The sequence below is a fragment of the Drosophila persimilis genome, unplaced genomic scaffold (assembly GCF_003286085.1).
Source record: "Drosophila persimilis strain 14011-0111.01,24,50 unplaced genomic scaffold, DperRS2 tig00000002-arrow-pilon, whole genome shotgun sequence".
Lineage (NCBI taxonomy): Eukaryota > Metazoa > Arthropoda > Insecta > Diptera > Drosophilidae > Drosophila > Drosophila persimilis.
In genome coordinates, this window is record NW_020825289.1 from 1,172,946 (window position 1) to 1,185,625 (window position 12,680).

A 12,680-nucleotide genomic window follows, 5' to 3' on the forward strand; every position below is an offset into this window, starting at 1 on the left:
GTCATCAAGTGTGTGAGCGCGACCCATGTCTCATGACAAGTGCAGTGCAAGCATACTTGAGAGAGGTGTATGGCCTGCTTTATCATACCAAAATTCCCTTTCCCCTTGTTAACCAAAACTTAAAACTGTTGCTTTTGCGAATAGTGATACCAAAAGACAGAGATAGGGAGAGCACGTAGCACTAATCGGCTCCAATACCAATGCCTGCGTTTACGTATAATTTCGTATAAAATATAAATAAATATATATATAGAAACGCTTTCCGCGTTCGCCCACTGGCGATTTATCAAGAATAATATAGGGCGACTACCACCCAAAACTTTTTTATATAAAATATAGTGAATTAATTGCACATATACACGCCACTCACGTATCGACTCATTTTATTTTTTGATACAAGCATATTGAACTTATAAAATTGTATTATTATAGGGATTTTCCTGTGTGGACTTGTTGAATGCCGGAATGAAAAATTCCGGAGTTTTCTACCTACAAATTCGAGGTACAACATATTGGTTCTTGAAAGTGTACTGTGAGCAGGACATTTCTGATGGAGGCTGGACGGTAAAAATAATGATAAATAAATTTAAAAATAAAAATATATAAATAAAAAATAATAATAATACACTTTAGGTAATTCAAAGACGTGATGACTTTGGGGAGCCACGTGAAAACTTTAATCGAGATTGGGCAGATTACAAAAATGGATTTGGTGAACCAGCGAAGGAGTTTTGGTTGGGAAATGAAAATATTTATATGTTGACAAACAATGAGGAGTACACCCTTAGGGTAGAGCTAGAAGATTTTGAAGGTAACAAACGGTAAGTGTTTATACTCGGTATTTGTTTATTATATGTATGTATATGTAGCTGCCAGCTGGAATCAAGTCAAATCCGTTTTTTGACTTTCTTGAGAAAACGGTAAAAGTGCATTAACTAAAACGCAAGAAGCTACCATTTACAAAATACGTTAAACCCGTGAATGCTGGATCATATATAATGATTTCATGTAGTTGATTCTTGAATCTACTTGTGATTGGACGATCATTACATTTAATATTAAGAAAACATGATAAAAAACAACTGCACGGGTGTAGCTATAGAAACCAAGAGTTTTGTATATATTTTTACTACCATCCATGCTCCGTTTTTAATAACTATACTCAACCAAATTTTACCTATTTTTCGGGATTTGGGGCTTGAAAAATGTTTTATAAAATTTTCTTCTTTTTTCACATAGCTGAAGTATCTGACATCTGGTTGTATTGAATTTTGTAATTATGCAAATGCAGTCAAATGCAGCTATAGATCATTCCTGAAAACTTTGTAGCTTTAGCTTATCATCTAGAAAATATTAAGGTCTCAAATAACAATTGAAAATTTATATTTTTTTTACATTTTGACTTTGAAAACTCGGCAAAAAATCGATAAAAATGCTTTCAAATGCGGAATTCAGAGGTTTGGTCAAACGTCTGCACCATAACCGTTTATTCATCGATTTTTACAAACGGTGCCTAAACGATGCCTTAAACGACGCCTAATTAGCTTACCTATTCAACAAAAATATGAAAGCCGGAGCACACAAATTGAAATTCGTATGATTTTTTCCGAAATCGTTATCGCAAAAATTCGCGTATTTGCTACAGCCGTGTTCCGGTGTATTGTCGTTTTATTGACTATGTCGATCTTCATAAGTATAATATGAGGAAGTAATAAATGAAAAATGAGTAATACGAGTATAACAATTTCGGCATTGACGGAATACGTGTTGCGTCTGTAATATGTTTGAGCTAAGTCATTTGTATAATTACAGGTATGCTCAGTATTCTCACTTTAAAATACACTCAGAGGCGGATTACTATAAGCTTGAGATCGATGGATATGAAGGAAACGCAGGGGACTCGCTTAACGATCCATGGTACGGATCAAATAATAGTCCGTTTTCTACATACAATAAAGACAATGACCGAAGCTCGCTCAACTGCGCAAGCATGTTAAAGGTAAGGAAAATTTATTGTTATGTTATGATTGTTACGTTAAATATTGTAATGAATGCGAAGATTGTAATTTATTCTTCTTTGGTTTGACTGATTACAAATAAATTCAGAGAACACATCTCTGAACCTAGTGCAGCTTGTTGTTATTGTTATTGCTTTGTTGCTTCTGCCTACGTTCTTAAACGCTGTATCCCTCTTTTCTCATCCTTCGTCACCGGCGAGAGCTGGAGGGAGGCTCGTCTGCATAGCAGAAATCACATCTACACCGATCGTCACAGTGGCCCTGTCGCAGTCACACAGTGGCCCTGTCACCAACGAAATCGAAACAAAAACAAATAAAGTACTTTATCGAAATCTTCTTGTTGCTGTAAATGCTTGAATCAAACGAGCCCTTTTGAAAAAGCTCAGTGGCTCAACAGCTTACTCGGCTAAAGCTGCGCTGCCAGAAACGCCGGCAGAAAAATCGAATTTTCAAAATAATCTCGGTTTTAGTTTACAAGATATAAAAAGTGGGACAAAAGTATTCAACTTTTATTCGAATACTGTATGTTTCAGGTGGAAACAAATGTAACGTATGATTCTGAAGTGCATTAATTTGTACTAAAACTTTTAAAAAATATGGTCTGTTGCCTATTCAATTCTATAGAAAAATTTGTTTTGAAAACCATCTAAAATGTTGGCCTCTTTTTTAATTTTGACTGGACTTTACAAAAATATATCCCTAAATTATACCTAAGTCTAAAAGCGCATTCTGCGCTTCGGAGCCGTTTGGGCTTAATCCGATTCTTTTGTCAACACCTCGCACGAAAAACGTTCAAAATATGATTTTGTGCGGGATTTAAGAGCTGTGATAGCCGTTTCTGACCTTTTTCGCGCGAGTGAAATATTAACAGTGACATATCACAGAAGTTTGGATACAAAATTTCGCTGCTTGAACTCTTATAGTCTCTGAGCACTAGGTGCCCCCAGCCTGTTAGCGTGGGTGCCTATTGGCTAGTGTCCCGTGAGGGGACGTATGATGCTGCACCTTTTACTGGTCGGCCATGTTTGCCGAGTTATGCGACATCATGGCACTATTTTCCACATATCGTCTGTTAGTCGCTTGTATTGCTCTTGACATACAGATATCCTTCTCATATTGGAGAAGGGGGATTATAGTGCCAGATCGGGCCAGCTCGCCCGTTATACAGTTGCCTTCGATGTCCCGGTGGCCCGGGACCCAAATCAGGCTAACAGAAAATAGCTGAGCCATCTCGTGTAGAGATTTGCGGCAGTTTGCCACGGTGGTCGAGTTCAAGAAAATCAGCTCCAGCGATAACTTCGATCACCCGCGCCACTTCAAAGGTGGCAGGTTTTCATCCTTGATGCTGGATCGAGGGTTGTGGCGTGCGCACGTTGTTGAAGCAGAGTCAGGTACTCCTCACTCCAACGCTTCCAAAAGATCTGCTGGGCACAGGAAACTGCCAGCGTTGCTAGCGATCAAGTCGATTGAAGTTGAGACTCGTAACGTCTGGCTCAGGAGACTCCATCAGCGGACGACCAATTAAAAAATGTCCGGATGTAAGGAGGCCCAGGGTTTTCTGAAATTGAGATAAGAGGACGAGAATTCATTACAGCCTGGATTTGGCAGACCAATGTCCGCAGCTCGTCCAATCCAAAAAGTGACGATCCCAAGGCGCGATAGAAAAGGCGCTGCTTGGCCGTCTTCACCGCTGCCTCCCACAAGCCGTCAAAATGCGGCGAGCGAGGCGGTATGAATCTCCAGTTGAAGCCGTTGTTGATGCAACGATTATGAACTTCAGCACGATGCTTCTCGCTCATAAATAGCCGCCGAAGGTCCTCTAGCTCGTTCCTTGCGCCCACAAAATTGGTGGCATTATCCCCAAATGCATCGGGGAAGCATCGAGCGTATGAGGGCGCTCAAAAAAGCAGCAGTGGTTAGGTCCTTCACCAATTCCAACCAGACGGCCTTTGTTGAAAAACAGATGAACACGCAGATGTTCGATGTCATCGGTGCTCGACTGCGCCTATCTGGCTTATAGTAAAAGGGATCGCAATAGTGAATTCCAGTGACGCTGAATGCGGGCGAATCCTGTACTCGATCCTTCGGTAGGTTAGCCATGATGTGTTCCACAAGACAAGGTCTGGACCGGCAGAAGATGACGCATTTTCGCAAAACTGTAAGCGAATCGTTCCAAGTAGCGAATGCGGACCAGCATGGTGATGATTTCTATGAAAGTCCGTAGTAATGGCGAACGTCAATGGACGATCCTTGGGCAAAATGATTGGGCGGCGTGCCTCGAAGCCGAGAGTTGAGTGCCGCAGGCAGACACCAACACGAATTAGACCAAAGTCATCTATGAACGGCGAGAGCGAGATGATTCTGCTGGAAGCCTCAACGTATTTCCCTTTCCGCAGAGCAAGGTACTCAGGATACAGGTAGGCTTGAACGTTGAACGTTGAACATAACAAATGCGATCCTTTGCGAAGGACCTCAGATGAGAGATTCGGTGACTTCGTCTACTGAGGAACTTCTGAACGTAACCAAAAATGTGCATCATGACTCCAAATGAGTTGATGTGCTTAAACGAAAGCGAGATATCGGCACGCTCAGACGAAAGCAATACCCTATGTCGAATTTCTGGAAGATTGACCTCTGGCGAGTACCGTTCAGGCCAGCAACCTTTTTCTCCTTGCAAGAAGGCAGGTCCATTTATCCACAGATTAGAATGCAAGAGCTGCTGAGGCGTGGACCCCTTTGACAGAATGTCAGCTGGGTTCATTTCAGTTGGCACATAGCGCCAATCCATGCCCCTGTTGAGTTGTTATATGGCCGAGATCTTGTTAGAGACAAAAACGTTTAATTTGGATGGTTCCTCTTGTAGCCAAGATAGGACCACAGCTGAATCAGACCAACAAATGATTGGGCAGTCGAAGTTGTCCATTTTCCTGATTTCGCGAAGTAAATTGGCCAATAAGAACGCTGCGCATAGTTCAAGATTAGGCACCGTGTGTGTTTTCAGTGGGGCAACCCTAGTCTTCGAACAAAGTAAATGAACATTAGCGGCGGTATCCGTAAACGAACGAGCATAGATAAGAAAACTTCCCTTTCGGCCTCTGGGACTTTACCAAGCACATCAGGCGAATTGGAACACCATTTCCGCAATTGAAAGTTCCCTCGAGCAAGAAGATCCGTGGTTTGACGCATAATATGACGCACTTCCTCGACCGAATTGCCTCCAGATATCTTGTCGTCTACGTAGAAGTCCTGTAGAATGGTTTCCGACCCCAATAGATACGAAGTCGACTCATGGCTACCTGATAAATAGCTCGAAAGCTAAAAACGATGCAGGCTTAGTCCCATAGGTGACTGTATTTTGAAGTGTCTGAGTGTCGTCGTCAAGAGAGTCCCTCCACAATATGCATTGAAGTATGGTGTCAGGCATTGAGACGCGCACACACTTATACATTTTACCGATATCACCTGTAAGAGCAATGGAAAATGTACGAAAACGGATGAGTGTGTGAAATAGCTTGGCTTGAATGGTGGGACCAGACATAAGCAGATCATTTAACGAAAGACCAGATTTGGTAGCTGCAGAGCCGTCGAGTACAACCCTCACATGCACTTGCACTTGTGCCTATCTTCCTTGGGCACCAGAGACATATGATCGAGGGACAGGTACTCCTGCATGAATGCCGAATATTTTTCATGAAGAGCTGGATTACGCACGAACTTGCGCTCCAAGTTTTCCAAGCGCCGCTTTGCTTGCAAATAGGAATCTCCCGAGGACTCTAAATTTCGCTTCATAGGCAAGCGGACAGAGTATTCCCCCGATTGGCTCAAAGATGTGCTGCACTTCCCAAAATTCACGAACCAAGTCAGCGAGCCGAGTGCTGTGATTGGTGTCATCCGAAGATTGGGTTGCGATAAACGACGAGGAGTTGGGGGCCAAGTGCCCGCCACCAGATAATCTAACAGGTAATCCAGGCGCCAGTTGAATTTATCCCACACACAGCAACTCAAAGAAAAGTCCGGCTTCGATGAGCAGATCTATCCGCTGCGGCTTATGAAACGAAGGGTCAGCAAGCTGGATATTCAAATGTATAGGCCAATTAGCAGTGTTAATTGAGACGCGAGGTTGACTGTCCGTAATCTTCTGGGCAACGACGGCAGTGATGCTAGTGGTGAAATCTGAAATCCGCGATTTCAGAACGAGATCCCCCGAGATACCTTCAGTTGAGAAGCTAGAATCCCCTATGCCAGAGACTGCAGCAAGCAGCTTGGTTTTTCGCAGTTGATGTTGATTAGCTAGACGAGTAGTTACGAAATGCAATTGCGAGTCCGAGTCCAACAATGCGCGACATGGCATGAAAGTTCCAGCGCTGTTTTTGATGAGAACGACGACGGTGGCTAATAGAGCACGCTCAGACGAACGCTGGGATATATGAGCTTGCGTCGAGGAGGGCGGTAGGAGGGCAATGCTACCATGGCGGTATGATTTGGCTGCGCCTCAATTGAAGAAACAGTATGGAAGGGCTCTGTTGGACGAAGGAAATGCAGAAGAGTGTGGTGCTTCGATTGGCAGGGACCTGATTTACAATCTTTTAAGTGATGACCCTTTAGTAGGCAATTGACGCATAACAATAGCCTCTTTGCTTCCTTGTGACGATCATTTGGCAATCATATGGTTCGTGCCCTCACAGAACACCTCCTGTTTCCTGTAAAGAGGAGCGCACGATGCTCTAAACGATTTTCGATGATGCGTACTCACGGTTTCCCCTGACTTGCCAACCTGACCATCTTGCCATTGCATGGAGTGGTAAATGCCCTCAAGTGAACGACATCTTTGTTCCTAAAGGCAGATAATTTCTCCTAGGAAGGAAGATCGTGATTCGACGACGCTAATTCCCATTAAAGTCTGCCCAATTTTTCCAGAGTGCGTGGACGATGATGCAATCATCTATTTCCTCCTTAGTTTCCAATGCATCCAACGCGCGAAGTTGTGAGGTGGCAGCATCCGTAAACGCCCGCAGAGAAACAACAGATGAGTCCCCACGCGCCAGCCCTAATATTTCTCTAATGTGTGCCTGTAGAATGTGACGTTTATTAGCAAATCGATTTTTGAGAATATCTAATGCGGTTTTGTAATTAGCCGCGCTCATCTCCAACGCCGCTCCGCTCAAACAAGACGGCAAATGCTGTAACTTCTCCATAGAAGTCAGCTCAGTTTGACTATCAATCACAGCTGTGGACATGGAATAGAAGCTTGTCCACTCTGTGGCAAGCGCCACATTATGAACATTATGAATTGGGATTCACTTGGGTTCATTTGAAACGTGGAACAATGCGTGGGCTGCGAAAGCTTGCCCCACTCACGCTGTAGAATGGTCCTCAAAGATAGTGTTACGGCAGAAACCGCAGTGGCAGCTCTAAATATCACTGCGCCTAACAGCACAGACGTTAACAGCACAAACATTAACAGCGCCGAGCAAAGGGTTAATCAGGGCGAACGGCAGCTATAGGCCAGGAAGAGGAAGAACGAAAAAAAAGGCAGCGGAAAAAGTTTACTGAAGCGGTACAAGTTTTTTAGCTCTAGCTCCCATAGTTTAACACCCCGCCCCGATATTGTAAATGAAACACCTGAATAAAACCAACTTGAAGAACAAACCACGGGAGGCCTATTGAACGTGGAAGGCTTATCAAACGTACGGCCCCAGATTTGGAGGCGTTGCCCGACGCGGCAATATTCTAAAAAACTTTTCCTGCTCAACGGAGAGCAAGTCGAATAATCACGACCGACAGAAAGAAGATCGGTGCGCGACGCTGTCAGCTGCGTCACGAGGGATTCGACTTTGCAGGTGAGATATCCTCATACAGTTGGACAGAAAGGCTAATCTCTTACATTCGAGCGACACGAGGTTCGTGTATAACCACAAACCAGGACTGTACAAAAAAAGACACCGGAGTAAAATGGACGGCGTCAAAGGTCAGCAGTCGGAATCTGGCGGTGAGACCCCGTGTGGATTAGGAGAAATATATGTGCCGGAAAAGGTGCTTGGTGCGTGTTCTGAGACTGAGGGAGGAAACTCATCGCGTTAGGGATACATATATAGATGTGATCTCGGCGGCAACAACGGCCACACCTAACGTGTCCACCACAGCCCCGACGAGCCATCAAGCACCACAGCTTACCAACCAAGGAGGAGGGGTGGATCAAGCCTTTTCGCCAAGAACGAGCCTTTTAGATTACTGGGAAACGTTCGCTCAGCAGAGAGCGGATGCATTAGGAAGGTCGACGTACGCCACGGCCTTCGAGGGAATGCGCTCCATCCTGACGCATTCCAGACTGCCTGAAGCAGGAGGCCTCATGAGCTCCACGGTAACCAACGGAGGCTGGGACAGAGCAGTTCCCAACTGGACCGGAGTCCACATGTCAGGACCCACGGAAGCAACGTGGATTGGAATGCCTACTGGGCTGAATCCGAACGAGACAATGCCAGTCGGCGCTATGTGGCATCCAATGGCCGCACCGGCGCCGGGTACCAACCGGCATGGGCAAAACCCCTTTATTCCCGCCCCGACTGCACAGTATTACCCAAGTACGAGTCGAAATATTTCGGACCCGTACGCGTACGGGAGTAATCAAGCGGTCGCGCCAGCGGGGGCGGAGAAATGCTTGACAGCATCCCAGATAGCCACAAGACAAGTCATCAACAAGGATCTACCATGCTTTTCTGGAAACCCCGAGGAATGGCCCATGTTCATAGTAAACTTCGAGCAATATACAGAACGCTGCGGACTCAGCGATCAAGATAATATCATGAGGCTGCAAAAGTGCCTGAAAGGTGCCGCTTTGGAAGCAGTACGAGGATAATTAATGATGCCCGCAACAGTTCGACTAGCCATCGAGACTCTTCGAATGCTATATGGCCATATATCACACCCTACAAACGAAGCTATGAATGGAGCCGTCCGTGAAATCGAGCAGCATCGAAAGCCTAGTGCGCCTGCCGCTGTCGGTGCAAAACTATCGCGCTACTGTTGACGCAATAGGACTGTCCGCCTATCTGAACGACCCAATGTTACTTCGCGACCTTGTGGAGAAACTCCCATTCGACTTGAAACTGGATTGGGCCAGACAAAGCGCTGGACTTCCGAGGGTAAACATCGCTGTTTTCGACGATTGGCTATTCCGAGTCGCATCGTGCGCAAGCACCGTGATGCCAGTAGCATCCTAGAAAGAAGTCTACACGAAGGAGAAGAACCCAAGAGTCCGGCTTATGGTGCACAATGATAGCAGCGCACAACCGCCCTGTCGTAGGTGCAATGGGGCCCACAAATTGGAGGACTGTAAGCAGTTCCTGGAGCTAGAAGGGCCAGGTAGATGGAACTTCGTCAGAGAAAATAAGCTATTCTGGAGGTGCCTTGGCAAACACTTTATAAGGCACTGTAAGTCAACAAGAGTATGTTCCGTCGACGGATGCTCGAGAAAGCACCATTTCCTCCTCCACAACAGTAACCAGCAAAGCTCTAGGGTAGAGAATAGGCCGAGGGAAAGCACTACGGTACTGCACACGGTGCAGAACGAAGCTGCGTTGTTTAGATATGTCCCCTTAACATTGTATGGACCGAACGGCCAAATGCAAGTGTTCGCACTGATAGACGAAGGATCCGCCTGTACCCTAATCGAGACGGAGATAACGGAAAAACTAGGCATCGATGGCCCCTCGGACGAGCTATGCCTACGCTGGACTGGAGACATCACGCAGAGAGAATCTCAATCCAAATGGATAAGCCTAGCGATCTCTCCAAGGGACAATGTGGCTCGCAGATTCACGCTTCAAAACGTGAGAACAGTAAAAAACCTGGATCTGCCGAAGCAGACGCTGGACAACTCAATCCTAAGATCCCATTCGCACCTGGAAAAGCTACCGATACTCATCTACAAGGACGTGAGAGCGTCATTGATCATCGGATTGGACAACGTGAAACTTGGAGTGCGACTGACTGTCAAAGAACGCGAGAATTCCGAATTTATCGCCGCCAAGTCCAGGTTGGGGTGGTCTGTTTATGGCCGCAGAAAGGGCGACGGGCCAGCGAGTCCGCGGGTAATGCACGTATGCGAATGTAATAAACACCCACAGCTGGACACTCTTGTAAAAGAGAGTTTCTCATTAGACGCGGTTGGCATAAACATGGCGAGGAGCACACTCAGGTCCAAAGAGGACGAAAGAGCAAAAACAATACTGAACAATTCCACGAGGTTTAGCAGCGAAATGAAGAGATGGGAGACAGGACTCCTCTGGCGGTACGACAACGTGGATCTTCCTTCTTCCAGAGAGATGGCAATGCGACGACTTCGGTGCCTAGAATCTCGTATGACACGCGATAAGGTGCTACGAGAGTTCGTAAACGAACAGATTTCGTACAGAGGTACGAAGACATCGGCTACGTCCGAAAACTCAAAAAAGATGAAATGGTCGAAGGCAAACGCTCCTGGTATCTGCCCGTATTCGTGACTAAGAACCCGAACAAAGGCAAATTAAGACTCGTATGGGATGCAGCAGCCAAAGTGGAAGGCATCGCTCTTAATTCAATGCTACTAAAGGGCCCCGACCAATTGCCATCGCTGGTAGGAGTAATATCGAGCTTTCGAGAGAAGTCTATTGGCATCTGCGGAGATATTAGAGAAATGTTTCATCAGGTTATTATACGTTCGGAGGATCAAAGCTCACAGCAGTTTCTCTGGAGATATGGTGACACCAGTCGAGAACCGGATAGGTACGTAATGAGCGTAATGACCTTTGGTGCTTCTTGTTCCCCAGCAGCAGCGACCTACGTGAGAGATAGGAACGCAGAAAGGTTCATCAAGGAACAAAGAGAGGAAGTAGAGGCGATACTTCGCAACACCTTTGTAGATGACTGGCTCCAAAGCTGTGACTCAGAAGACGAAATGGTCCGTCTAGCGCTGGCAGTGAGCAACATACACAAAGAAGGAGGCTTCGAGATGAGAGGATGGATATCTAACTCGAGCACCGTGATGAGAGCGCTCTCAGGAGATGGAGATCATCAAGAACGACCCATCGAGATGACGGACTCGACAAGACGAGAACGAGTGCTTGGTAGGTGGTGGCATCCAAGGAATGATTACTTCACCTTCGTCAATAAGTTTCCGAATGACATATACGACGAAGCGAAAACTGTGACGAAGCGGTCAATTTTACGTACAGTCATGACCATCTTCGAACCCTTAGGACTATTGGAGTTCTATATTATACAGGCAAAGATAATACTGCAGGACGTGTGGAGGTCGGCCGTAGGCTGGGATGAACAGGTCAAAGAAAGTGAACGTCAACGTTGGATGATATGGGCACGGCAACTACAAAACATCGAAGAATTAAGGGTTCCACGATATCTTGGTCTAACGAAAGAAACATCTAATATCCAATTACACATCTTTACAGACGCGAGCATAAACGCCTTTGCAGCCGTCGCCTACATAAGGATCGAACAAAGAGGAGAAGTCAGATGCACACTACTCGCATCCAAGACAAGAGTGGCACCATTGAAACCAATTTCGATTCCCAGGATGGAGCTTATGGCAGCGATCCTCGCCCTACGACTAGCTAAACTCATAACACAGGAGCTCTCCGTCGACTCCAAGAACGTGTTGTATTGGATATGTTCAGACGCCCGAAAGTACCATCAGTTCGTCGCGCTCCGAATTGGAGAGATCTTGGAAACCTCGGACATATCAGAATGGAAATGGGTTCCATCCGCTCTGAACGTAGCAGACGATGGAACGAAGTGGACCATGGTTCTCCGGTCCGCCGTTCCTATTTGACGAGGAAGAACACTGGCCAACTACACAGCTCAACTCGAGTAATCTGGAACGGATACACGTACACGAATGGACAGATACGCCGAAACCACCATCAAAGCTGAGTAGCATAATCCCAAATGTATGTCGCTTTAGCAAATGGGAAAAGTTCACGGGAGCCCTGAGATGCGTGATGAGATTTCTGGACAAAATACGCAAAAGAGATTTCGCATCAGAGGAGGCAAATTTAGCCGCACGCTTTCGCAACATGGAAGATGTCAACATCGTTATATGCCGGATGGTCCAAGAAGAGGCTTACCCTGAAGAAATGGCTCTTCTACGACAAGGAAGAATCTTTCAGCATCAGCTTACTGAGATCGTCGTCAACGAGATGCGACAATTGTACCATTGTACAATTGTACACCGGAGATGGGAAGCCTACCACCAGAGAGGCTAGCAATCAACGAATTGCCATTCACAAACACTGGTATCGACTACTTCGGACCACTGGAGGTAATTCTACTATTCACGTGCCTCACCGTGCGAGCAGTACACATCGAGCTGGCAAACTCCCTGTCAACAGACGCCTTCATGCTAACTTTGGAAATGTTCGTAGCCCGTCGAGGAGTCCCCAAGAGAATTGTGTCGGACAACGGGACGAACTTCCGAGGAGCCAGCCGCTTACTACGAGAAGAAATTGAAAGAATTCTACCGAAACAACTGGAAACCAAGTACCCGCAAATAGAATGGTCCTTCATATCCCCAGGAGCACCCCACATGGGAGGTGCGTGGGAAAGGATGATCAGATCGGTGAAATCCATACTGGCCGAAATATTAGAGGAGACACACGTACAAGAACC

General features: G+C 45.9%; 1 protein-coding gene across 2 annotated transcripts in view; it reads left to right on the forward strand.

Annotated features, from left to right (window-relative positions):
* Positions 1–12,680, forward strand: part of LOC6603316 (techylectin-5B) — a 126,062-nt gene that overhangs the window by 83,792 nt on the left and 29,590 nt on the right. For both annotated transcript variants that reach the window (XM_026985625.1, XM_026985626.1), the window contains 3 exons: positions 433–564; positions 634–821; positions 1,813–1,999. In XM_026985625.1, the coding sequence (XP_026841426.1) occupies positions 433–564; positions 634–821; positions 1,813–1,999 (507 nt within the window). The remainder of the gene's footprint in view (positions 1–432; positions 565–633; positions 822–1,812; positions 2,000–12,680) is intronic.